Source organism: Danaus plexippus, chromosome 19, assembly GCF_018135715.1.
Source record: "Danaus plexippus chromosome 19, MEX_DaPlex, whole genome shotgun sequence".
NCBI classification, from domain to species: domain Eukaryota; kingdom Metazoa; phylum Arthropoda; class Insecta; order Lepidoptera; family Nymphalidae; genus Danaus; species Danaus plexippus.
This window is the reverse complement of record NC_083549.1, coordinates 1,034,368-1,061,529: the sequence shown is the minus strand read 5'-3', so window position 1 is coordinate 1,061,529 and position 27,162 is coordinate 1,034,368. Positions and strand designations below refer to the sequence as shown.

The 27,162-nt window shown below is 31.9% G+C and overlaps 3 protein-coding genes across 3 annotated transcripts in view; 2 read left to right on the top strand and 1 right to left on the bottom strand.

Moving 5' to 3' along the window:
• Positions 1 to 13,230, bottom strand: part of LOC116768113 (furin-like protease 2) — a 121,554-nt gene extending 108,324 nt beyond the window's left edge. Inside the window, exon 1 of the mRNA XM_032658751.2 lies at positions 12,946 to 13,230. The gene's annotated coding sequence lies outside the window, so the exon portion shown is untranslated. The remainder of the gene's footprint in view (positions 1 to 12,945) is intronic.
• A 563-nt stretch (positions 13,231 to 13,793) lies between these two features.
• LOC116767988 (secretory carrier-associated membrane protein 1) lies at positions 13,794 to 19,578 on the top strand. Its single transcript, XM_032658595.2, has 8 exons — positions 13,794 to 14,008; positions 14,086 to 14,187; positions 14,475 to 14,600; positions 15,464 to 15,668; positions 16,963 to 17,221; positions 17,699 to 17,816; positions 18,062 to 18,214; positions 18,601 to 19,578. Exons 1-7 carry the CDS (start codon positions 13,952 to 13,954, stop codon positions 18,212 to 18,214), a joined length of 1,020 nt encoding a protein of 339 aa, XP_032514486.2. The 5' UTR covers positions 13,794 to 13,951; the 3' UTR covers positions 18,601 to 19,578.
• Positions 19,579 to 23,617: 4,039 nt separating this feature from the next.
• LOC116768258 (alpha-tocopherol transfer protein-like) lies at positions 23,618 to 26,711 on the top strand. The gene is made up of 6 exons (XM_032658940.2): positions 23,618 to 23,759; positions 24,356 to 24,450; positions 24,700 to 24,844; positions 25,483 to 25,676; positions 26,110 to 26,261; positions 26,567 to 26,711. Exons 1-6 carry the CDS (start codon positions 23,618 to 23,620, stop codon positions 26,709 to 26,711), a joined length of 873 nt encoding a protein of 290 aa, XP_032514831.1.
• The last annotated feature ends 451 nt before the right edge of the window (positions 26,712 to 27,162 follow it).

The following is a 27,162-nucleotide window of genomic DNA, read 5'->3' as shown; positions in this document are numbered from 1 at the left end:
TTATAAAACCTTCCCGTCACTGCGGACTATTAACCGAGTGATATTCGGCTGTTCCTAACGATGTTATAAAACGTGAAAGTGCTACCTGTCATTTTGTATTCCGGATCAAACGCCGCCGTCATAAAATTACTACGGCCGCTGCATTGTAAACATCCACAGACGAAGTAACCCAAAATGTACTAACGACACGAACCGCGTCTTAATTGTGGCAAGATAAATGTTTGTTTACTCATAAAATTATATATTTACATGGCATATATGAAATTGATACGCAATGCCGTGACCTAGTAGCCTCATACTTAATATTCGAAGCACACAAAACCATTATAGAAAAAATATATACCTAGTATTTATTTCGACCGGTGACGTATTTGATATATGGCAGACTACATATTCTATGATTGCTTTTTTTATCAAAATGGCTTCAATTTTGTTTAAAAAGACACATGTTATTTAAGCCATACAAGATATATCTGTCCAGAGAAATAAACATTAAAACTCCATGACAAACAATTCAATTCTTAAAACAATCTTATACTTAACAGAATATATGTAACGAAATATTTATAATATAATCATATAATAAACATTGTCCTAACGTCCTGTTGAAAGTGACATCAGTATTAGTTAGTCAGCTGTTAAGCCGTTCGCTGTGAGACGGACGTTTAGCTGCGGTTATGTGAAGCCTTCTCATGGCCCTCGAGTCGAGCGGCTTTCTGGGCTTAATTCCCTTTGTTGTGTGACGTCATGACTGTTGCTCTTGCTACAGGATTACGTCTTAACCTTGTTCCGGCAGCTCCTGTACAAGACGCAACTTTTTTTCGAGTTCACGTTTAGAAATCACATCTTGACCTTTTAACAAACTGGGGCTAACACGAATGGCACCGTTGAATTTCTGTGCCAAGGATGAAACTATAATTTTTTGTAGTAATGCTACTACTTTAATTTCAGTTTTAACATAGTTAATCGAACGCAAACATTTTCATTCGAGATGCGTTTCACATAAATACAAGGCAATATACACACTAATTGAAGGTCAAAGGTAAGTCAAGCTATATACTTACGTATTATAAACCGAGTGAATATAATGAACGAAACAAAATAAATCTGATATAAAATCATAGACCAAGATAGTAGTGTGACGTACGTCTCACTATGTGGCCATATAACATGCCATTAACCATGTTCAATTAACTGCAGCCTTGTCTGTTAATAAGGACTGTGTTCGTATCACAGGTAATTAGCATAATATATATATTATAACATAATATGTATTATTAGAACCAGCATTGTACTTATATACTGCTATGTATTTTTTACCATAGCGATGTACAAAAATATATTAACTACCGATATTCAAAATGAGTTATAAATAAATTGCGTTGTTATTAGCTTATGTTAAAGTCCTTTGACCGTGGAGTAAAGTTATGAGTAACAAGCACCAGACTATTGTTTTAGGAAGATACGACGAACGCGAATTATAATATAAGATATTTCTTGGTATCCTGTTTTAGGTAGGACTAATATAAATAAACATAAAGTAAAGCAACACTCCATGAGGTACAAGATTAGATATCCTTGACAATTCTGAGACATATGCCGTAAAAAAATTCCATAGAATCATTAGAATCATCCCAACATATTATAATTATATTTTACTTGTTTTCTCTAGCATATATATTCTACTACTAGGTACAGTAAATAACATAATTTCATTGGATATCGAGAACTCTATTAGGTAACAAACTCCTTAATGTATAAGACTATTGTTCAAGAAGTAAACTTTGTTTTTAAAGGGAAAACCATTTTCTTATTTCGCAATACTAAAGTTTTTATCTGTAAGCCGGATAAAAGTTGAGGTGGATATTATATGAAAGCGTTCAGCCTTCCAGCTTGTTAACAACGACTATAAAAAAATACACGAAAAGTAACAGCTTTTTCATTCATTATTCAGAATGAGTTATTGTTTTATACAGCATGTAACAAGGCGCCAGGCGAAAGTCCTTTGTGTGAGGATCACCATAATACCTTTCACTTTAAACAACTTTGCTATGCAACACATCTGAGACACGCTTCAGTTACTAATTAGGTTGATTATTTAACTGAATTGCGTGATAATTATATCCGTTCCTAACGTGTGGTGCGTTGCGCACTTACATAGAGTCCGTCATCAGACACCTAGGAAGAGTATTTACAAGTATGTTGGACTTTTAGAGCCTTTAATATCATAGACTTAAACAGTTTTTATGAGAAAAGGACTTCATATCATTAGAATCATACGTGTGTGAATAATAATTTCATACAATACATGTTTGAATTGAAAGAATTTTGGGGAAAGCTGTGACGATTTAAATATTCTCTATAATTTTACTTCTATATTTGTTTAAGGATGCATTAGTCTAGAAAATGTTTCGTATCATACAATTAATAAAAAAATTCTTTACCATTGAGATACATCTTCATTTATTTGACACGACCCTTGCATGTTTTAAGATTTTTTTATGCAAGGGACAAGGTCGCATTCATCGCACTCCCTGCGGCATCAGAGGTAACAAACGGACTTTTGAGGCCGAGGTATTTCAACACAGCTACAGACCAGCAAATATATATTTTTAGACCAGCCTAGGGCGCAAAACCATGAAGAGAATGACCAAAAAGATAATACAAAAAAGTTTTCACTTTCACACGAGCATAAATATTATAAAAATAAACCTCGTAGAGTTGGGACGTGCTGTTAGCATGTAGATGTATATATTTATAAAATCACCTTACATTGACATATCACGTAACGAGGCTACGTTATGTAAGTACGTACTCACTGAACACGTAAGTTCCTGACCACAGAAAACAAGCGCACGTGACCAGCGTCATACTATTGAACAATGTCTTACCATCGTATAGAACATTCAAGTTATCTTTTAAATATTATACATCAATTATTGTATATTACAAATTACGGAAACATAATTACCTAATAACTTAGAAAACATACCGCTATAAAAAAATAAGCGTTCTAGAAATATGTTAAGACGCATCCGTGGTCTAGTTATACCACGTATGTTCATAGAATAACTCTCTTGACTCCCAGCCATTATTACAAACTGTTTTAAGAAAACGGAAGGTAAATAATGACAATGATTTAATATTTATTTGCATGCGACGGTTTGAAGACACAAATGTATTCGTTTTGTAAACATTAAACAAAGGATACTCACGACAGTATTTAGACCAAAATTCAGTTACCGCTGTGGCGTCTATTTCGAACGGTAATGAATATTTAGTACTGTATATAAACGACAAATTATTACTCTTGGTTTTGACATCCGGATTGTTAATTTGCAATTCAAAAGCACACCTAATATATTGTCTGAACCATTAGCCTTGAACCTATCTATACATATAGCTGAGATCAACTTGTATGATAACGTAATAACAATCTAAGCTGCCGTGTTACTAATGGCTGTCAACCAAAACTAATACAGTAATACAGTTACAAACGACATGGGATCTGTAACTAAGGCAGTTTTGATTAAAAAAAAATATTATATCAAAACTAAATCAAATCCGCTTGTATTTTTCGAATCCTGAAATATTTGAAATGTATGTTTTGACGTTGTGTTAGGCAAATTTTAGTTTGGCATTTTGAACGGTTTTGCAAACAAGGGGAACGCTTATTTACACCGGCAGGAAGCAGACGCTCAGAACCGGTGCAAGGGAAAATTTTTATCGCATACATCGTAACAAGGTAAATCTTGATTTTGATATAAACTGAATGTGTTTGAGATTTGTTGCTACTTGATTATGAACCGGGGAGACCTCTATTTATACATATAAATTAAGTGTCTGTTTGTTATTATAAAATAGCCGTTTTTTTATTTCATGCATATGAATTTATATCTACCCTACATACATCAAAATATTTTTTTTACAATTTTTGTTTGTCTTTCTGTATATTTATTATTTATATTTATATTTATCCCGATCCCGAAATTAAGCGTTTTCACGATCGAGTGGGAAGCGGGGTGCATGAAGCGCTTAAAAGTTTTTTATTGCTTTTTTTTTTTGCGCAGACGGAGTCTCGGGTAAAAGCCAGTACCTTTTCTAATCATAATTAACATGATATGTTTTATTTTAAAATATATAATAAAGCCAGATGCAGATACAATACAATATTAAATGCTATTCAACAATTTGAAAAGTTCGAGTTGGACAATAAAAAAAATCATCCTCGTAATAAACCGCTCCGTGGAGGAAACATAAGGAAACATAAATTCTACGTTAAACATCCATAATGTTATTATTTTCAACAAAAACAGACCCGAAACTCGTCAGAAACATTCTTTTCTGACAGCAATTTGGTAAATTTATGAAACGAAACAAACAAAACAGATCAGATTTTTTTGTAAAGAAAAACAAGAGGTTATTCAAATTAAGTTAGGAACAAGTTTGTTAATATCTTGTTACGTTAATAAACATTATTGAACATCCAAGAAGCTAGTCGACTAGCTGTGTGAGAAGATTCAGGGGGATGTTGACCGTTCACTTTAAAAGTTTCTGTATAATCCTGAAATTTTGCTATAACTCGGAAACATAACAAAAGAACGAACACATTCCCGTTTTGTAAGGAAGTTCGCTCGAAAAGGCAACTAACTGTAGGGAAACCTTATATTATTAAATTTATGAGACGCTCCTCTTCGCGCTCCAGTTTGTAAGCTCATTCTCGCCGAGATCACCGCGATATTTCGTTTGATATTACTACAGTATTTGTTAGAAAGCATCATATTCCAGAACCAATTTCAATCTGGAGTCCTCCGCAATGATCATGTAATCTGGCTTTGAGCATTCTCGGTATTAGAAATAGGAATTGTTTTCTATAGATTTTATATTAAATATCGAATTGATATTCTCACTGTGATAACAAAACAGACGACAATTACAGATGTAACCGTTGATTTGTATTGTTAACAATCTGGCTTAGTGTCGCAATGAAGAGGGGATGGGACGTACTAGATAAGTGTTTATGGGGCAATTAGTGGCAAATGAAACTGGGCTATCGGACCTCCATAAATATTGTAAATGGTTGAGCTATTATATCGAGTGATATATCTTTAGTTTGCAATATCATTTTATGGATTATTAACATCAAATAATCCTTAAATTTCCAATAAAAATATGACACATAAATCATATAATGTGATCTAGGTGTAGTTAGCTACGTAACTAAGTCTTGTCTGCTATCCGTTCACGTCCGAGGAGCGAGGATCCTATTACAGCCTAGCATAATGCAATAAGCATAAACTTACGTGCTGGGAGAAACTATCGTCTCATTTCCAGAAATAAAAACTATATTTACACAAAAAATCTTAAGATTATTATGTTTTAGTATTGGATTTATAAATTATTAACGTATGGAACTAATTATGGGTTATCGGAAAAACTAATATGTCTTCAGGTATCGACGTACTTATCTAAATTTCCCACTTAACTGACTCGTGAATGAAATGTAGTTCAAATGACTATAATTATATTTTTTAGTTATTCAATCCCAATCGTTTTGCCTTTAATGTAATCTCGTTGTCGATATTTTTAATAAAATATTAACACTATTTGGTCATCGTGTAAAACAAAATATAGAATAAAAAAATACGTAAGTTAATTTAAAGAAAAAATCACGGAAGCAAACAATCACGTGTGACGTGTCTTTGAGATAAAGTTTATTGTACAATGCGACCTCACAAGAAGGTCGCGTTTCGAACTGCATATAAATTCAACATCAAATGATAATCATTGTATTAAACCCAGAATGGACGGACAAATCGCATCATGTGTAATCGATGTACGCCTGTTATTTGAACACGAGACAGAACGGCTATCGGATCACTATAAACTAACCAATAAATCTTGCGTATTTTGGCAAGCAGATAAATACAAACGCAGCCATCGATTTTAAGTAAAACATTTTCTATAGGTAGTTATTAAAATAAATAAAAAAAAAAATATAATGAAACAATTTAATTAACTGACCTCATTTTAAACAATAAAGTTAAAATATGTTAATACAATAACTGCCTAAAACGTATTTAGAGTAAGGTTTCATAGAAATCGACTTAGTGATAAAATTATTATACATACATATATTTAGACAGTTGTAAACCTTGTATATTTCATTAGTAACATTAGTTATACTGCAAGAAATAAAAAATGCTGTAATATGTAATTTCATAACACGTGAAATACATATTTCGTATGTATAAGACACAATCCAATAATCCAAAAGCCATATCACATCCTGCAGTGGATGCAAATCGAAAACGTATCGGATACTCACACGATACACATGTAATAAAACGTCTCTGATGTTTATTTCAATTCAATACGCGTTTATTTCTAACGTATAATAAGTATTGTAGATTAGAAGTAGTCAAAAAGTAATGGATAATGAAATAGTTTGTGAAAATTATTACAAATAATTTGAGTTCTTAACAGAATATCGTAATAAAAATATATTCCTAACGGTTCAACTTCGGCTGTATACACTTGAGGGTATAACTTTTATGGAGCAATTTGCAACAAAAGTGTGTAATCAGAAAATCCCTTAAATCTTCGTGCAAAAACATAAACCTTATCATCGCCGCTGCTCGGGTTATGTGTGACCAATAAAATAAACAGATAATTGCTAACAAGTTCCAGGTTTATAGCTCCACTATGCCATTAGACAGATTTGATGCATGAATTTCAAATCTCTCTAAAGCGTCAAAATTTCATATAGTTTTAAATATTCCGTAGGAAAAAAGACTTTATCAACCAAAACCTCAACAGTCCAAATAACTGTGTGAAATACTTTTTGCAATGAAAGTCTCACCGAGACCTTTCACCAAAAGTTCTATATTTCTTCCTGATATTATTCGGAGCGAATTTAAAAGTACAATTAATTGATACTACAAGGACACATTTTTATATCGACAGTGGACATTAAAACAGAGAATCATATTATTTGAAGTATATACAGATAATTAACGATTTAATTATTAAACATTTTAGGTACCAAATTATTAACCTTGACTTTAATATTGCCTAACTACTGGGACAATGTAACACTGCAAGGCTGACCATTCACTAACTTTTACCATTACGTTGCTTTAATGTCCGGCTTAAAAAAAACAATCGTTAAAAAGGATATAATTTTTAATGGCAATATAAAAAAAATACATTTGTACTACTTTAATGAAATAAATTCTCTCGAGAGGCGCTTATATATTAGCACTTAATTTATACGTCTTAATATAAATGAAAATATCAATTCAAATTACCGAAACTACGAATATGTAAATTAATAATAAAACGAAATGTTTACAGAACCGACAGCGAGAGACGTAGAAGTGTTGAGCCGAGACCATCTGTTATCATACCAGCGGAGTGTAACTTCAATACCTTATAAAGTCGGTTAAATGTTTTAGTTCATTGAACGTGATGAGATATGACGTTCGTTTGGAGATCCGACATCCGACACCGTCACCATGACGCCAAATAACCATTTATCGCGGAACTTGTGCTATACGAGTGCGTTCAGTCGGAAACATGCGTGCTCTTTATGTAACACGAACAGTCCAACGCATTTGACATCAATTCATATACATTATACATTGTACGTGGTAATGATGTCCAAAAGTCATTTGGGGCGGTCTTCCCGGTGTGAATCTTTTGGTGACTAATTTATGGATTGCTATGAACTTTTTTCATACATTCATCACAACAACGGTCACCATCAGAGGAAGTCTTAATTAAGATGCACACGCAAACCTAAACTAACACTGTGATAAGATTAAAACTGACATGTATATATTTTTTTTTAACGATAGATAGAAATCTTTGCTACAAAGACAGTAAAGGAAACTCAGACTTAGACTTACAAAGTTTCTATGCTGGAACACCTAACATTGTTACTTTTATATCTTTCGGGGAAATGAACAGACACGGTATTATACCAACTATAGTTTTGTTATATAGTTAGACAAACTTGCAAAATAAAAGTAATTAAAAACAACAATATGCAACATAGTACAAAAAATATACATTAGGGTCGGAAAGACATATATTGTGTTAAAACAATGTTTATGGTAACAAACTAGCAACGACATCTACAGACGGCGTCGCGTGACTGCATACACAGTACAAGTAAGCCTTGATCCCTCAGTACTACACGGGGTTCCGAGATTATTTTAGCCTATGTCTTATTCGGGTGCTCAAGCTACATTACTGTAAACCTTCATAAAAATCTACTTATAAGTTTTTGAATGAAAGAGCAACAAACATCAATACATAAATCCATCCATTCGTCCTGACAAACTCTCGCATTTAAAATACCAGTAGGGTGATCGTATGCGAGTACATGCGAAGTAATGGCATTATATCAATATTCAATACCCACGACGGCTATTCATAATTACTGTAGCCTTCGGCTATTGTGTATATGAAATGGTAAATGTAACTGTATACATTATATTCAAGTTTTATTGCATAAACCATTGAATGGATGAAATTTAAACATTTAGATTCGAGAGGATTATATATTTCGCGCAAAGTACATAAGAGTTAACAAAATTCAGTTTGCTTTGAAGTTTCATTAAAGAAAAACCCGAGACGCTATTATGATAATATCATTATTCAAACTTAGTGCTATGTGACTAGTTTTAATCCTAAGCGTGTCCTGCCTCGATTCTTGACACACATCCAGTCGAGCGCCGTCGATGTTTATTGGTGTTCAGTTAAGCATACCATCCACAAGAACAATACTTCATGCAGAATTGATCATATCCGTTATATATTACAATATAATTATAATATGACACAGACCGATCGCCTCTTGACTTGTCCAGCAGATGATACACTATTAATTCATCCAAATATGATAGAAATGAATAATTCTTGAAAAATTTCCTTTATGTACTTTTGCGATCTATTATAGAGAAGCGCAGAAAAGTCACCAAAAAAGGTCATGTATTTGTTTTATTTTAACAAAAGCTTTTTCTTTTTTTTTTGAAATGTGTATTGCTGTTAGCCCTGCGGCTTTTACAGCGTCACCGGAAGAGTGGGCCAGTGCTGGGACCGGCCCGTCAAAAGTTTTATAAAATATAAAATCAGCGATAGACAGGATTAGTCATGGCCATACATAATTACCAAATGATATATTACGATAAACACAAAGTACAGTACTTCCTTCTAGATTATCTGGAAGGTCATCATTTGTCCTATTATAAAAAGACCTCTAGCAGTAAATGTCGTGATCAAAAATTAAAAAATATATTAAATAGATTGCTTATGTTACACAAGTTCTTGAATTTTATTTTTTGCCTGTATTTGGTTTCCAGAACAAGAATTTTAAATACTAAATTATGTTTATGTAGCAAACGTTTCACTGTACTATAAAAAATGTGGTTTCGTTTTAGGCCTTTTTGCCTTATTAGACTTATCAAGTAGTCACTGATTAAATAAGAGTTAACGTGTTTGATGATTTTTTTTCGTGCAGCTAAAAGTACGTATTCATAAATTCTGAATTTTTAAAGTGTGAAGTGTTACCTGTATTCCTACAAAGTTGTAAAATATTGTCACCGTAACTAGAACATAATATATTTAGAAACAGCGGTTGACAGACGAAGATGTTGTTACGTCTGGTTCAAAATGAATCCGTGGTGTACTCCTGCTTTCATAAATAACAGGAAGAATATTTCGGTTCCTTATTTAAATTCTGCTGATACTTTTACATCAAATATGAGCAATACTTTTTTCTCAAAGGAGCAAGCGAGCAGAATAATCACCGTCACCCATGAACGAAAACTGGAAATCAAAGAATACAACAGCTTTTTCCACTACTCCTTAGACTTTTTCTGATATGGTAGATGCTGTTTGATAATTTGAAGTCAAATAAAGCATCTTTATCTGGATTTTTGTTCATTGTCTGCCATATCTATTTGAATAGAAACTTTTTCTATGGATCAGATGGAATTGTAATTAGGACTTATGTGACAGCAGGAAGTACAATAGTTATAAACCATTTTTATCAAAGAAGTTTCTATATTCTTAAGCTGGTAATGTTAAAGAATGCCAGAAGTGATAATTTTTGCAGTACTTTAGGAGTGATGAATTCAAATAATTCAAAGTCTTTTTACAGTAGACTCAGGTAGAAATAACATTTCTCAGGGGCATTTTGAACTTATAAAATACCTCTCGGAAATGTTTTTTTTTTTGTTAGGACATAAAAATGGCTGGTTTGAATTTTCCCCAGAAATCTTATATTATTAGATAGAAGCTAGGGACAAAATTAAAAAAAATATGACTGCTGATAGCCAATTAGATTATACAGTTTCCTATAAGCTTTTTTGTCAGAATTCTTTAAGCTCTTTGTTTGCAGATATAGAAAAACATGGTAACAATACTATCAACGATAATATCAACTAGTCAAAGATATTACTAACATTCAAAGGCAGTTTTCCAGTCACTACTAGAAATTTTACAATTTTCAAGGAATTACGTGAAAAACATGATTTCATCTCATATCCAGAGACATCATTATCCCCAACTGTACATAGGATATTGTTTGAAAACCTTTTTCATGGAAGGACATTATCAAACAGCAAAATAATAACCAAATCTTATCTTTTTAGTCCTTATACTAGTATATAATAGTCAGTTATAATAGTATGCTGAAATATAAACATATTTTCCATATAAATAGGTTTTTACACTAAAACAACTGTAGACAGCAATCAATTATTATAATCACTAATATGACAACAGCTTCATTAGTGAAACAACTAACAAGAAAAATTCAGGAGTTTGCAGTATTGAGTCTTGCTTGTGGGGAATTTTTCATTTTATATACTCTGATTAAATCATACAGCTAATAATGCCAGATTCTACTTCTTTATATACTCTGTCATCAGCACATAATTTTCTATGTTTGTTTTACTTAATGTCATTCGAGTACAGAAAAAAAATTGGAGTCAGTTTAAAACATAAAAATTCACAACCTCTTAACATTTTTTTACTTCAATTAATTCTAAATAGGAAAACCTTATATGTTAGTTAAATTGAATAATACTAGCAAACCGGGTATAATTATTAAATAATGAATAGATTACACTATTTAAGTGTAGCTTTTTAAATTTATGTATTCTTTACATATGTATTTTATTGCATGACATAAAAATACCATTACAATTTAAACATAAAAAATAAATACATAATACATTATGTAACATAATTTTTAATGATATTTGATGGTTAAGAATAAAAATAAACTACGCAAAAACTATTCATGAACACATCAAGACGATAGGATAATTAAATGTTTTATTAATTCCATGTTAACCATAATATTTCTTATTCTTATTATTATTATTTTTTTTTTTTTTGAAACTTCATTCTCCCGATGTTTCGGTTACTTTTCAGTATGTAGTTTTAACAAAAGAAATAAAGCATGCGTAGTATATCCGAAAAATATTAGTTTCATTTAAACAAATCATAATATCCACCTGAGGGTCGAATCTTAGAATAACATTTTCATTTGTTTATCACAGATCTATTGACCTTTAGTTCAGTCTTATCATAGCCATTGACCTTCATTATCCATTTTTGGGAGATCACAAGCTCTACGTATTTTGGTAATTGATAACAGTTCAAGATAAAGTTCCGTTCAAAATATCCAAGGCTTATTTTAATGCTATATAAAATATCTACTAATAATATAATAAATATGAAAATTTGTGATATATAGATGGATGTCCATTGCTCCTTGATGCAAAAACAGCTTATCAGATTCTAATAAAACTTTAATGTAGTACAGATTATACATCAGAATAAGACATAGGCTCTGACTTATTCTGAAATTCCATGTGATTACATCAGGATCGAGGCATGAAAATTATGGATTTGTATGAGACACACTTAAGATCTCAAAATGTCACTGCTAGCTGGTTAGCATGTCTATTGTTTTAACAAATTTTATACATTTATCTCTTATACTAAATCCAAAGTCCTAAACTATGAAGTCACAGACAAAAACCAGTAAATAATTCTTACTAACAAAAGAGGTAAATAAATTATCAGAACAATAAAGATGTTACAGTCAAGACTCATATGGAATTGTTTCTAAACTCTTAATACTAATTCCAAGAAACCATTTATTAGCTTGTATATTTAGAAGGAAATATAAACCAATGTTAACAGTAATAAATTAAACAAGTTATTTGATATCAATAAATATTTCTAATAAAAAAAATAACTAATTTGATTATGCTATAAAAATAAAATAAATTAATTTTTTAAAATTGATAATAAAATGTAACTTAGCTTTAATATTACTTTTTTATGGATTTATATATGGATGCATGCATGCATGCATATTTGTTTTATTTTTATAATTAATGCATATTTTTGTTGGTTTTATTTCAACAATATATGTTAAATGTGTTTGATCTGCATTAATTTTACATCAAGAATTTGTACTTTCACTTTCCAAAATCAGGTTTAAAGTCCTACAACAACTTTTAGTATGTGTCAAATAGGCCTCAGCTCTTAATAATAGTAACAATATTTAACGATAAAAATTACTGTAATACTTGGTGTTAAGTAATCGTTAATATTATCTTAAACTTCCTTGGTATCAAGAGCAAACAACTTTCGCCAAGTACCAGACTCAACGTCTGTATACGCGCAAGCGCATCACCTGATCCAAACTTTGAAATATTCGTTACAATAGTCCGAATAAAAATTAAAAGGATATGTTTCATTGCAAGCGAAGTTAAAGAAATATTAACGTTATTACTCAGTTACTTTATACAAAGTCAAGCGGATGTAAATACGATTTGTTAATTTATTGCTGTAAACTACATACTGAATAAAAATAATAAAAGCAAATTCATAAATAAAAAGGAAACAACCACTTACCGTTTATGTTTATCGCACCGAATCCCAAACAATATAAAAACTGTCACACACACGTTCAACACAAAACACAGCTTATTCACCTCTTGACATCTGACATGGTTCGATTTAATAAATATATCACAAATAAATGTCACTATATAATGTTCACAACAAAAATAATTACTTAAAAACAATAAGATATAACAAAAGTTATGCAAAACGATCGCAAAATAATCATACAAAACGTAAACAGCTGCCTACTTTGACAGAACCGTCTTATAAACTGACAACCGTTTCTACCAACCGCCAAAATCACTTTCGCTGTTGTTCGACCAACATAAAGATTTTAACCTTACTAGTCACTACGTAATAACTGCGTCACAATTGCTATTAAATATATTGCTTCACTTGCAAAATATGTTCTAAACCATCAGGTAAAGGTATAAATTCAATAATAACGGCGGTAAAGTTATACCGGACTGTGTATGTTGATTCATATTCAGTCTCATCTTATTATTTTAATTTATAGGCTATTTAGAAATAACTGTTTCATAAGAGTAATATCGGATTTACTTTGCAAATGTTAAGTGTGTTATGTGTTGATTAGTTCTCAAAAATTTTTTACGACTACTATTGTTGAAAATGTTTGCAACTAATACATATTGATTAGAAAGTAATAAGTGATTATAAGTAATATTGCTGTTATAATTGAAATAACTTACATTTAAGTAATACATATTATACACTAGATTATAGGAATATATATTAAGATATATTTTAATGCTTATATATTTTAGTTTTTTTTTCTAAATTTTGTTAATAAAAGCTGAAGTACTAAACAATTTATATTTTCCAGAAAATTGGCAACACCGAGAACTGAAACACGAACTGTCATTTCGTCACCATCGTCTAAGTGTCAATTGTATCTATCGATTGTATTTATTCTAATATATGGTGAAAATTTAGAAGAAACCTTTCTTTCCAAGTGTTAAATCAGAATATAAACTGGCGTAATTAAATTTAAGTTATGTCGCAATTCGAAGATAATCCGTTTGGCGATCCAGCCATAGACAATCCTTTTGCGGTAAGACTGCTTTCTTCTATGTTGGGAATATTTTTTTCCATGTTAAACTATGTTGTCTCACGTCGTATGTGCTCCAGGATCCGTCAGTACAACAAGTTGCTAGAAGTACAAACAATGCAACAAGAGGCCTCGACGATTATAATCCCTTCGATGGACAACAGAATCCAAATGCGTCTACGGTAAACTATGTTTATTAGTCATATTGACCAGTTTGATAAAGCGGTACTAATAAAAGCGATATCATTATCAGAACAACCAATATAACGTGTCATTTGTATTAAGATTTCGATTAATTGTAATATATTTACTAAAATTCACTCATCAACTATGACCAAAAATGGATATAGTCACTATGTTAAGTATCAAATATGTATAAAAAAAGAAGGTAATGTTATTCGCATATTTAAGTGTTAACTTTATTTGTCTTGAGATTGAGAGAGTAATAATAATGTGTAATGACTTCCAGCCAGCTCAACAGCCGTCACAGCCAGCTATCATGCAGGCAGTGTCTCCGCCCATCAGTGGGCAGTATCAGCCGACCAATCAACAGAGCACCCAACCACCAACTAACTTCACAACAGCAGATTTTCAAGTAAGTATTATTTTCATATGACAACAGTTTAATAGGCACCAATTTATATGATAATTAAAATCTTTAAAAATTTAATGCCGCATGGTAATAGAAGTAATTTTCTGAGAATTTGTCTTAAATTAACAGATATATTACTAGTAAACACATAACTAACAACACAATTGCTTTACATACTTGCACAGGAGCTTAAGGTAATTGATTACTTCCTTGTTTTATCTTCTATTTTGTCACTTAAAAAGAACACTTTTTTTATCGTTGATAAAATTTAAGTATATATATGTGTATAATTATTATTAGTTTTATTAATCATTTTTATTTACAATCTTTTATAATCAGGTCTATGATAGTGGAACTCATAATTTGCAACGTAATCAGCTTCATACTAAAACACACACATGCCGAATGCACAAAAACAATAATCTAGTTGCACAATTTTAAATATAGATTATTAATACTATAACAATAAAAAAAATCTTTTTCCTTATCATTCATAATCATTTTGTTGTAACATCAAAGAATGCTCGTTCAGTTATATTATATGTATAACGCCAAGATTAAAGTTATTGGACATATTTAAAAGTTAGAGAAAAGTGTATTTATATATAGAAATGTAAACAGTTCCAAGTGCTGTTGATAAGTGTGCTGACCGAATTCATTATGCATGTGTTAATGGATTGATGTGCCATCGACAATTATTTGTATATAAACTATTTTGAGTAGATATAATATAGAGTTCTACAAGTCAAGTTGAAAGATCTACTTAAGAGAAATCTTATTCTCGTCTGAACAATGTCTGGTTATACCTTATGTGTTACTATGCATTCAAATAATTTGTTTAAGTGAATAAATTGACTTAACTCTAGAGACGGCAAGAGGAGTTAGAACGGAAAGCGGAAGAGCTCGCACGGCGCGAGGCCGAGCTCAGGGCTGGCTCTGCGGGCAGGAGGAACAACTGGCCGCCGCTCCCCGCTTTCTGTCCTGTCCAACCCTGCTTCTACCAGGACATCAATGTCGACATACCGTTGGAATTCCAACGCGTAGTTCGACATCTCTATCACCTGTGGATGTGTGAGTGTTGATAGCTGTTCTTGAATATCATTCTACATAAATTTCATTGTCATATTTAAAAATATGATTATAATGATGGCGTCTAAAATTTCTAGTGATACACCAGGTTGAGCGATATATGCAACTTAGTCAAAATGTTTAAGTAATGCTGTTAATAAATCTATTATCTTTATAAGTGAATAACCAATTAGTTGAATCGTCTTATGTTCCAGTAAACAATATTTTTTCCTAGATTATTGATGTCCATTTTAATCGAAGACTTATCAAACTTCCTTTAGTAAAAAATGCTTCTGCCTCTCATTTGACCTTATGACGTAATAAATAGATATTACATAACGTTAAGTAACCTTATAAAATCAGGTTTTATTAACATTCCATTTTTCTTGTATTTTATTACATCATAAAGAATAAATTTGCATATTTATATTTAATTTTATAACACTTTTTTGGATAACGCGACAAATATTAACATCTTTAATCCTTGGCAACGGTTCTCATACAAACTACTACAAATTAAAGATATCTTCAGGATTATCTTTGAAGTAGCAATTGGAAAAATTAAAGATACTGTGCACATATATATGTGAACCCCATGTATATTAAAGCAGGAGGTATTTTATCTAGTGGCTTAATTAAATATAATAAAAGCTAGCAATTGTTTCAGACATAATATAGATAACATTAATTACTCTATTTTTTTTAATCTTCGGTACATAGAGTATTTATCATGTCCAAAATATACAAAATTCTCATACATCACCAGCCTTTACTTTCTATGCAAATATGTTTTCGTATCATAGAAAATCATATGGAAAGAATAACGTTCCGTACATTAACAATAGACCTAATTTAATTATTAATGTAGTATATAATTTGTCTTTTGTAATACAATTATGTTAAGAGTTAGCGAAGAGGAGATCTAAGTGATCAATCAGCATCACTCATTACAGCAAACCTTGAATATGATTGATAGATTTCATACAGACTCCCCCGAGCAGCGTAATGAACAACAACTTGTTAAACTGAATAGAGCCTGAAGGAATTTTACTCTCTAACAATATCGGTCCCAGTTGAACCCGATACTGGAATTATAACTGTGTGTAGAAGGTATATAACATCTCGCCTGCCGGTGATCACGGTTGATGCCAAGTAACCTAAAAGTCACCCACCATAGATTCTGTTGTATCTTTTTAAACCAAAGCAGCCATTAGATGGGTGAAATTTTAATAACATTTAACTGCTAAATAATATCAGTTTCATTAAATGTTGTTCATTAATATGTACATGTTTTCAGTTCACTCCCTGGTGCTCGCCCTGAACATAGTCGGGGGCATGGCGTTGTTGTTTGCTGACGGGAACTTCACGGTGTTCAGTCTCTCCATACTATACTTCGTGATCCTGACTCCGTTCAGCTTCATCTGTTGGTACCGACCTATATACAAGGCCTTCAGGAGCGACTCCTCCTTCAACTTCATGGTGTTCTTCTTCATATTCCTGTTCCAGACCTTCGTAACCCTGATACAGTCCATCGGTTTCACCAATGGCGGTTCCTGGTGAGTATGACGAAATAAAGTACTTGTAAAAGCTGCATTTTAGTTCTCGTACTTTTTACTTTTTAACACTAAAAATAAAATAAAATAATTTTATTTTACTCATTATCATACAGCCGAAGTGATGATAACCTCTACTGTTAAGCAGAAAGACTTATATTAGAAAAAAAAAATGGGAAATCATATTTATTCTATAATTAGCTAAATAATTTATTAATTTATCTATTAACGACAACCGCCAGAAAAATATTGTATAATATATTTAATAGTTGATTTGTTTCGACTTAAAAAATATATTTAAAGTGAACCTTCCAAACTGGTTATTAAAGTTTATAATTTTCACAACTGTGATGACTCAAACAAAAAACTGCTCTTTATGAGTCACATACTTCCCGATATCAGCTCGTTAAGATGAACCAACAAAAAAACGGCTTAGTATTTGAGTACGCGTGTGATATTAGTACATGTTTTACATTCCAGTGGTCTCATGACCAGTCTGAGCGCGTTCAAGACCAACGTGGGCGCCGGCATCGTGACCCTCATAGTGACCATCGGCTTCATCACCGCGGTCGTAGCTGACGTGATGCTCATCACCAAGGTTCAGAAACACCATTAATAATCTCACCATCAGTTTAAACTTTACATCGACTAACTTGAAACGCAGCGTTTCCAGTATTACTTGAACCTTAGTACAAGTCTTGTAACGCTTTATTCCATCGTGACGTCTCCACTCTCAATCGTTGCATTTATATAGATGGTCATATTCTTTACATCATGCTATCCCCACTACAATCATTTAAACTCTTACTATGTTAAGTAATACGATTTTGTTCTAACGTACAGGTGCACCGTATCTACCGCTCCACGGGCGCGTCCCTGGCGAAGGCCCAGGCGGAGTTCACGTCCGAGATCCTCCGCTCACCGCACGTCCAGGGAGCCGCCAGCGAGGTGGCCGCCGCCGCCGTCGCCTCCAGGCTCGGAGACAATAGATACTAGGTGACTGCCAGCAAGCAGTTCATGATCGCCTGAACATTACACTCACAACCTATGAAAAAAATTGATTCAGAAATTTAAATTTGGAATATACCTTATATAACATATATAACTTCAATCTAGAATGGATTTGATCAGATTTGGCGGTAAATAGAGCCATTTGGCACAAGTCCCTTATTGGAATCTTGTTTATAACCCTTTGTGGTATCTAAAAAATTGTGTATTTAATAATACACACCTCTTGGTGGTAGAGGTCTTCAGAAAAAGGTCTTTTCTCTGATTAAAAGATATTTAAATATAAATTAAAAGATATTTAATATTTTTTCATATTTTTACCTTTACATCTGATTCCATTTAAACTGTCGTAGTAATTTTTATTATTTTTGCAGGTGAAACAGAAACTGTCGCATTTACAGCGGAAGTGCAAAATGAGTCAAAAAAAAAACTAACTTAAGGCGCTTTTCTTATATGTAATTAATATACGGTATCATCGTTGTATTGGACATTGTATTGAGTAGTCAGAGATTTAATTTGAAGTATTGTATAAATAGAAAATTTTAATTAAATCACATTATATATTGCTTGTTATCGTTTCTCGTGTATGATATTGAAATCATTTCATGGCGACATATCTACATCGTTGTTCATATTAATAAATTATTATAAAATGTGTCTAGCGTTATTAGATTTGTTTGGAGCACGTTCTTTATACATGATGACCGGGACAGCTGCGACATTGGCTGTGACAATTATTTAATTTATTTTTTTATCTGAATCGAGCCTCCCCTGCTGTATTATGTATAAAATATATAATATTTTTTTAACCAACGACCACTCGCTATTTATAAACACTTGAGCTTATAGACGCTTTAAAACATAACCGCATCGGCGACATCGTATTCATGCATATTTGTACTAATATTTGCAAAAAATTAAAGTTTTTTTTTATTATACGGCTTTAAGAAAGGCAGCCAGTTTATTTAAATATTCGTATTCCAAAATAAAAAAAAAATACAAAAACCATTCCTTGCGGCGAATGTAAATATTAGCGCCGTTCGAAGTTTAAATGTGAATTCATTCTTCCATTTTCAAATGTAGTTTCGTGTTTACTTAACTCTTGCCTTCATGCACAACTATAAAGAGGTTTTAATGAAAAGTATTTATATGTCACGTTAGTATCACATGTGTCACTGTGTGTGTTGTGTTGAGTGTATGTTGATTGTATCTGGGCCTAGTGTAATGTAAATTATTGAGACCGTCCTTACCCAGATAACTGGCGAAGGCGTTATTATAAATAAATCTTTAATGTTTTGTAACGATTAAGTCATGTTATAAACTTATGATTAATAATAAATATAGTTTCCAAATGACTGTTTCATTTTTACCTTTTGTTATCAACTTGTCAAATGTTAACAAATTGTCTTTTATATATCTTCGCACATAATATATTGTTTTTGAATAGGATTATGACTGAAAAGCTAAAAGTGCTCTGTTTGAAAGGCGATACAAACTTATGCCTTGTGGCTAGTGGTAGTTGACATAATCTCGTATTTAATAATAACTTTATTTTTATAGTATTAAAAGAATAAAATAACAGCAATTTTATCTGTTTCATAAATTCACAATCACACAAAACATTTTCCTTAAATTTGTCCGGTAATAATTCATAACTACAATATGTCGGGATGATGATAAATCATTTCCTTGGTATTATTGTCATTTTGGTTTTTATGAAAGTTGTTCACATCGAATAAAGAATTTAACATATTAATGAAAAATCAACAACAATTTTTTAAAACTTTTTACGAAGCCATGTTACACTAGTATGTTTGCAGTTTTAATTGCACGTTTACCCCAAGTCTTCTTTCAGCTTTGTCGCACTACATACGGATGACGGATTGTTAATAGTTTTCCACTCATAAATCTTGTCGCTTGACAGTATTGACGTAGCATATTGAATGAGAAAAGAGAAACGCTTTACTAAACATACTTCTGTACTCTACTAAACTATCTTTGACCGATCGCAGAAAATAAAAAAATATTTTTAACTTTGAATCTTCTTGAATAATACTTATGTAATGAGATCTAAGACTTTCGCGAGTTTTATAAATTTAAATGAAACTAATATTTTTCGGATATACTACGCGGATTTTTATATTTAAAAAACTACATAATCCCGACGTTTCGGTTCTTTTTCAGCAACCGTGATCACCGGCAGACGAGATTTTTTAAATAATAAATATCCGCGTAGTTTATCCGAAAAATATAAGTTTCATTTAAATAATACTTATGTTGTTTATTGTAATTAACTATAAACCCGTGTTTTCAACTTTAACACTTGTTACACAGACGCCGTCTAGCAACCGTTATATTACGTTCTTAAATCTTGAGAAACCGTTTACACAAACAGCCAACAAAGAAAATGTTTGAATAGTTGAATAAATATTATTAAATGCCTTAGTTATGTATAACTAGTAACTTTTTTATATGAGAAAAACAGAATAAAAATGTTCGCAACCAAAATTTATCATTTGGCTTTAAGGTTTAATAGGCTTTAATACTATTATCCTGATGACAATAGAATATAATATAATGTTAAATTTATATATTCAAATTATAAATAGCACAGTGTGTCCTATAAGTCCTTTGAAATTTAAATTTCAAATAAAATTCAAATGGTGCGCAGGGTGCGGGGGATGCACAGGGGCATGCGCAGGGTGCGGGGGGAGTGGGGGATTATGGTCTTTCGGATTTCAGAGGCCATGGAGTTTTATACCACAGTAGACAGTGCTTTTTGTGTGCGTGAGTTTTATATGAAACAAGGATTCGACCACCAATGCGCCATGTAATTTGAGAGATTAACGCAATTTACTCATGTTCAATGACTGTCCTAGTATTCAATCGATTAAGAATAATGCAAAAAGTTCGAGGACACGGGCGCTACGTCATAAAGAACGATCGGACCGACGAAGGACATCACAGAATCAAAAAAACATCGACGTAGTATCAGAGTCAGTTCGTAATAATTCTACTCAACCATTACTACATACTCAATCCATCCATTGAACGTTCCAGGGCTTAAACATAGCCAGATCGACGTTACAGCGCATTTTCAAAGAATAATAAGAAATTTCAATAAGTTTCATTACCCGGACCTGTTTTGAACAAGATGGTGTAATTGCCCATAGGAATACCTCTAACACCGCTATGCCCGCGGCCGTCAACTTTTCAAGATGATGATGAGGAGACATTCTCTGACCACCACGTAAAGAGGATTTGAGTGGAATTGACTTTTTCATATGGGGTTACCTTTAGTCTAAAGTCTACGAAACAAATACGCGGTCAATTGATGAACTAACAGAATATATCCGGCGAGAAATGTCGAGCATGTTAGGGGTACTTGTCGTGCAGTGATAAAAAAAGTTGTCGTCGTTTACAGGAGTGCCAAGAACAAAATGAATCACATTTAGATGATGTGATCTTTAAAAAAATACTTTTAGTGTAAACTACTAAACAATAAATAAAATTTCCCATTATATATAGCTTTTTTTATTTTTTCAGCTCAAAGTTCCTATGGGACAATACACAAGGTAGATGCGTACATTTTCGGTTACAACTCAACTTGGTCGTGTCATTCCTTGTTTAGTTCACGATTCATTTATTAAAGCGGTGGTCGGTTTTGTATTGTGTATACGTTCGGTAATTATAATTAATTAAAAGAAATAAAATTCATTATTCATTTATTGACAAACATGTACAAAAAACCTGAAAACTATAGTGTAACCGATTGCTATAATGAACTAATACAGTTCGTGGCCAGTATTTTATAGGATAACTTTAGAAAGGACATACATAAGTACAGTTTGGTGTTAATTTTGTAAATCATTTTTGGACAAAAACCTGCTTTTTCGGATATTCGACCAGGTATATAAATTTTAAAATCTATCCCCTAATAAACTTATTTATGAGAGATATGTGTTTTTCTATAATAATTTATTTAAATCAAAAATTTATTTAGTTAGTTTTTTAATAATATCGATGTTATTAATACATAGGGACTATGAGATTGTATTAGACTCATTGTTATTTTTAATTTACACAAACTGACACAAATATATAAATAATGGAAGAATATTTTAACTAATATATTGATTTAACTAATATTGAAGATGTACACGATGTGTTCGTATATTTTATTAGTTTTAAATTAGTTCTAACTAAATCTAAATGTTCTGAATAAAATCTTCTTATCGCTCAGAATATTAACTAGGTACATATATATTTTTCATTTTTCTTATAAATTATAAATACATAACTTATTCAATATTTTCCAGTATATATAACGCTATGTATCGCTTTCATTGCCGTTTATTAAGAGTTAAAATATCAACTTTCTCGCATAAACTCAGCTATGTAGTGTTCGCAGTCAGATAAGTAAGACAAACGACTCCTCTTTGCTATTTTAATGGTGTAATATAAAATGTCTTAAGATTTTAGTACATTTGAAATCGACTCGATAATTATTTTACAATAAGATGACCTGTATTTCGAAATAAAGAGTTCTAAGTCCCTTACGATATTTTTTAAACATGTTTTGAAAAAAATATATTTAATCGATAAAATGTTGTACTTAAAAAATAAAATATAAGAAATAGTCTGCCCGAAACACAAATCGCGTCTGTTAGGCATTTGCTCCGAGTATCCGCAATCTACCATTTTGACTGTTAAAAAAAAAATTGAATAAGGCATATCACACGACTTTATAAATATTTCTCTTGGCGTTGTAATCAATGTAAAAATATATAAAATACTGCAAAAAAGCTCTTTGTATTTTGTTATTGTTTTAGTCGGTGTTACCATTCCTATGTAATTTGGCTATTCTAAAGTACTTTATTTGACTAATAAGTAAAATACATTTTGATTTCATTGTTCATGAGGAGTGACATTGGCAGAATAGTGACTGTTTATTAAATGCTTTCAGTAATGACATTTATATTATTAATTCATGTTAAATTCTACAATTCCATTATTATTTTAGTATCTGTGATACTTTGAAGAATTCAAGATGCAAATTTAAAATATAGACCGAGAATGATTATGTTATCTCAGTTGCCTTGAAACCTAACTAAAACGGTGAAACTGTCTGTGTAAACTGTGGTTTCACTCTTTTTACTGATAATTTGTTTTAGTATCACTTAAATACACTCCGTTCTGAAGTTAATAATCTAATCTCGTAACTGTGACCCGAGTTGATATATTATGTGACTTTCTAGCAGAAATTGGGCATTAGCGATGAGAAAATTTATTTGATAAATAAATTTTTTTTTAAGTATATACCAAAATTAAGTAATATTTCAAAGTGTCAGACAAATTTATGTTTTTATTTATATCAAATTGTTTTAGAAAATGCCATTCCAAGAAATAGCCTTCCGCGCGGAACTTGACCGCCATGAGGATCCAGAGTTCGAGTACCAGGCGAGCATACTCTGTGAGGAGGACGCCGCGGCGCGCGCCGACCGCGTACAGCTACTGAGGAATATGATTTATGGTTGTGTTAATGATTAATCAAACGACGTTCAGTAACTGTTAAAAGTTTAAATTATTAAAATTAACTTCCAAAACTTTAATAGTTAGCTTAGGAATTTATTGCTGTTTCTAGAAATTGATAAATAAAAGCCTTGCTTAGCAAAACTTATTTACTCCTAGAAACTAAGGGTTACGCAATGATACATTTTGTTTGACTAAGCAAGCGCCTTTCTATCGTTGAGTAACATTTAAAAGCTGCACAAATATGTTTTAACTAATAGCTTATCTGAAAGACTATTTTATGAAGCATGTACGGCACATCTGTCTTACTTGCCAACCGAAACTTTCCAAAAGTAAAATTGTCTATTTATAGTTTACTGGTTAAAATATTCAATCCTGTCGTATGAAGTAATAATCAGTAATTATCATTATTTACCGGATACATGTAAGAACCGACAGTCCACAGACGTTGAACAATTATAACGTAATCACTGTTTTAATGTATATCAATACATGTCTATACATGTACTATTAATTAAATAAAACAAATTCAACATAATTCAAGTCAACAAACAACCTTTTTTTATCAGTAATATCTGGCATAATGTGCAATTCCAGAGCGTGGTGAGTGTGTCCCACCTCGTATGGACGACGCGTTCTTGTTGAGATTCCTCCGCGCTCGTCGCTCCATACCCGCGCGCGCGCACCGCCTCGTACGTTATGCTCGCCTAGTATTTATGACTCACTTGGCTAATCTTGAGCTTTTGGGGTTAAGGTTTTTTTTTTAATATCCATAGTAAGTAAAGTATGTAGTTTAATTTTTTTTTTGTATAATAATATTTATAATTTATCTTTATAGGCGCTATGTAATACATTTTTACTCCTTCCGATAAAAAGCAATTATTTATTGTTTTCTTTTTGTATTTGATTCATACAAAAACTGAAAACTGTTTTTTTTAAAGATGGTTCGTTATTGTAAATTCCGTGAGCAGCATCCTCATCTGTGGAAAAACGTCTATTGGTACAGCTTGTCGAAGCTGGGTGAAACCTTCGAGGGAGTTCTCTTTGACAGACCGGATGTCGGAAGACTTATTATCTGCCGTTTAGGTGAGCTTACATACATACATATATACTACAAGTTGTTTACTATGATAGTCCCATTAAAGCTCTTGACAGTTTTAAGAGCCTGTTCAGCCTGGGGTTAGGCTTTTGACAGATTGTTGACAGACTTTTGATAGGCAGTCGATTTTTATTTATAGTCATTTGCCCTTTTAATACAGATTGATTTATAATTGGAAGTTAATACGAGCAAATATATGATATTCGTCTTTCATGTTATGAGCTACTATTTATCTACTAATTCTATGTTTTTAATTTCACATACCTACTAACTTACTAATCGTAAAGAATAAAAGTAAGTTACTTAGATGCAGTAGTAAACACATTATTTTATGCATTTATATTTTACTAAACCTTTAGAATGACAAAAATATCCTATTATATAAAAAAACAATCATCGATATCGGTTCATAAACGACGAAGATATCCGGGAACAAACATAAAAAAAGCATATATTATACGGCCCCATTTAGAAACCTCCTCCTTTTTGAAGTCGGTTAAAAATAAGCATATCTCTCTGTTTATATTGTGCGGAAAAAGCATTGAGCTTGAAAGTTGACCATACATTTTTATTTTTTATGAAGTTATTTATTAAATCTAATTCTTACATATTTGTCTAATACCAGGTCAATGGAACCCGGACATATACCCAGCTGACGATCTCATTCGCGGTTGTCTCTTGTCCCTGGAGATAGGCATCATGCAACCGAAGCTCCAGGTTCTAGGCGGAACAGCTATAGTAGACTGCGAGGGGATCACCATGAAGCATATGAGACAGTTGTCACCATCGATTGCTGTTCAAGCTATGAATATCATGGGGGTACATTTCTTTATTTAGCCAGAGCTCTTAGATTCAAATGGATCGTATATTTGTGTTATCCTGGTTAATGGCACAATCTTCATATTTTCTTAGATGAAAAATTCATTGATGTACTGGATCATTTAGAGTTGAGCTTATCGGCTTTTTCATCTTTAGTATATTTAAATCAAGGATTAGTAAATTTTTATGCGACTAACCAGTATTAGTTAGTAAATAAATGAGCTCTAAGACTTTCGCGGGTGCTCATTTAAATAAAACAAGTATGTTCGGTTTACAACGCGTTAATTTATTTCGCTGCAAAGTAACGGAAACGTCAGGAGTATGTAGTTTTTGAAATATTAAAGTAACGCGAAAGTATTGCTTATATTTAATTAGTAAGTTACTTTTAAAACCTTAGAATATAGAACACGTTCTTGATAAACCTCTGTTCCAGTTCTCGTTTCCTCTCCACCAACGCGGTGTTCACATCGTGAACTGCTCGCGGTGGTTCGAGAAACTGTTCCATTTGTTGAAACGTTTCGCTCCTGCTGACGAGTTGTGGAGGAAGGTCTACTTCCATGGATACGAGTATACATCTTTACATAGGTAACTCATTTCCTCACTCACATATACAAATATATAACTGTTATTCATCAAAATTTTTCTTTTTTGGGATAGGAATTACTGGTTGCAAATTTTTATATATCAGTCCAGTAGTTTATCCGTGAAAAGGCAGAGAGAGTAATAATTAATATATCGATAAATAATATTAAACAATACGTCATGAATAAGACAACGTACAAACTAATTAGAACAAAATTTCACTTTTTCGATGTTTGTGCAACTTAAGATTCAATAAACGAAACTTGCCACACCTCACAAGACCTCGCTAAACCCAACAATGCCTTCAGGTACATCGACCCCGAGTGCCTCCCAAAGAGATACGGCGGCCACCGCGAGTCCGTCTCGGTTAGAGATTGGCTCACAAAAATAAAACAGTATAAGAACAAACAGTTCGACGACGACATCAGCTGTTTGGGATATGCCATAGATTAAAAAAATGCAGATGACATTTGATACCAAGCTGTCATTTTATTTAATATTAAATTGATGTATGTATTAAATATTCAGTTTACGTAATTACGTAAGTTAGTAAGTAAGACGGTTTACATAATTTTAATTTAAATACAAAAAATAATCTTAGAAATCAATCCATTGCATAAATGTGAATGACATCATAATATATTATGTTGAAAAGCAAAAATAAGTTTTTTTTAATGCTCATATAGAATCAGCAAAGGTCTCAGGTTTAAGTTCTCAAGTCAAGGCAATTCTTGTTTATTTACATTTTGTTTGTAGGTTAATAACCTAGATACATAATCAGAATAATGTTTTTACTGTATTGTGTATCAAAAAGATATATTATTTATAAAATATTTATTTATATAAAGAAATTAATATAGTCTGTTTTGGAGTAAATAACAATATTACGAACCTACTTTATTTT

Bases quoted from the DNA above. Each gene is read 5' to 3' on its own strand.
- LOC116767988 (XM_032658595.2), top strand. From the start codon at position 13,952: ATGTCGCAATTCGAAGATAATCCGTTTGGCGATCCAGCCATAGACAAT. The intron at 14,188-14,474 runs GTAAACTATGTT...AATGACTTCCAG, and splicing joins AGAATCCAAATGCGTCTACG to CCAGCTCAACAGCCGTCACA. The intron at 17,817-18,061 runs GTTCAGAAACAC...TCTAACGTACAG, and splicing joins ACGTGATGCTCATCACCAAG to GTGCACCGTATCTACCGCTC.
- LOC116768258 (XM_032658940.2), top strand. From the start codon at position 23,618: ATGCCATTCCAAGAAATAGCCTTCCGCGCGGAACTTGACCGCCATGAG. The intron at 23,760-24,355 runs GTTGTGTTAATG...GTGCAATTCCAG, and splicing joins ACTGAGGAATATGATTTATG to AGCGTGGTGAGTGTGTCCCA. The intron at 24,451-24,699 runs GTACGTTATGCT...TTTTTTTTAAAG, and splicing joins CCGCGCGCGCGCACCGCCTC to ATGGTTCGTTATTGTAAATT.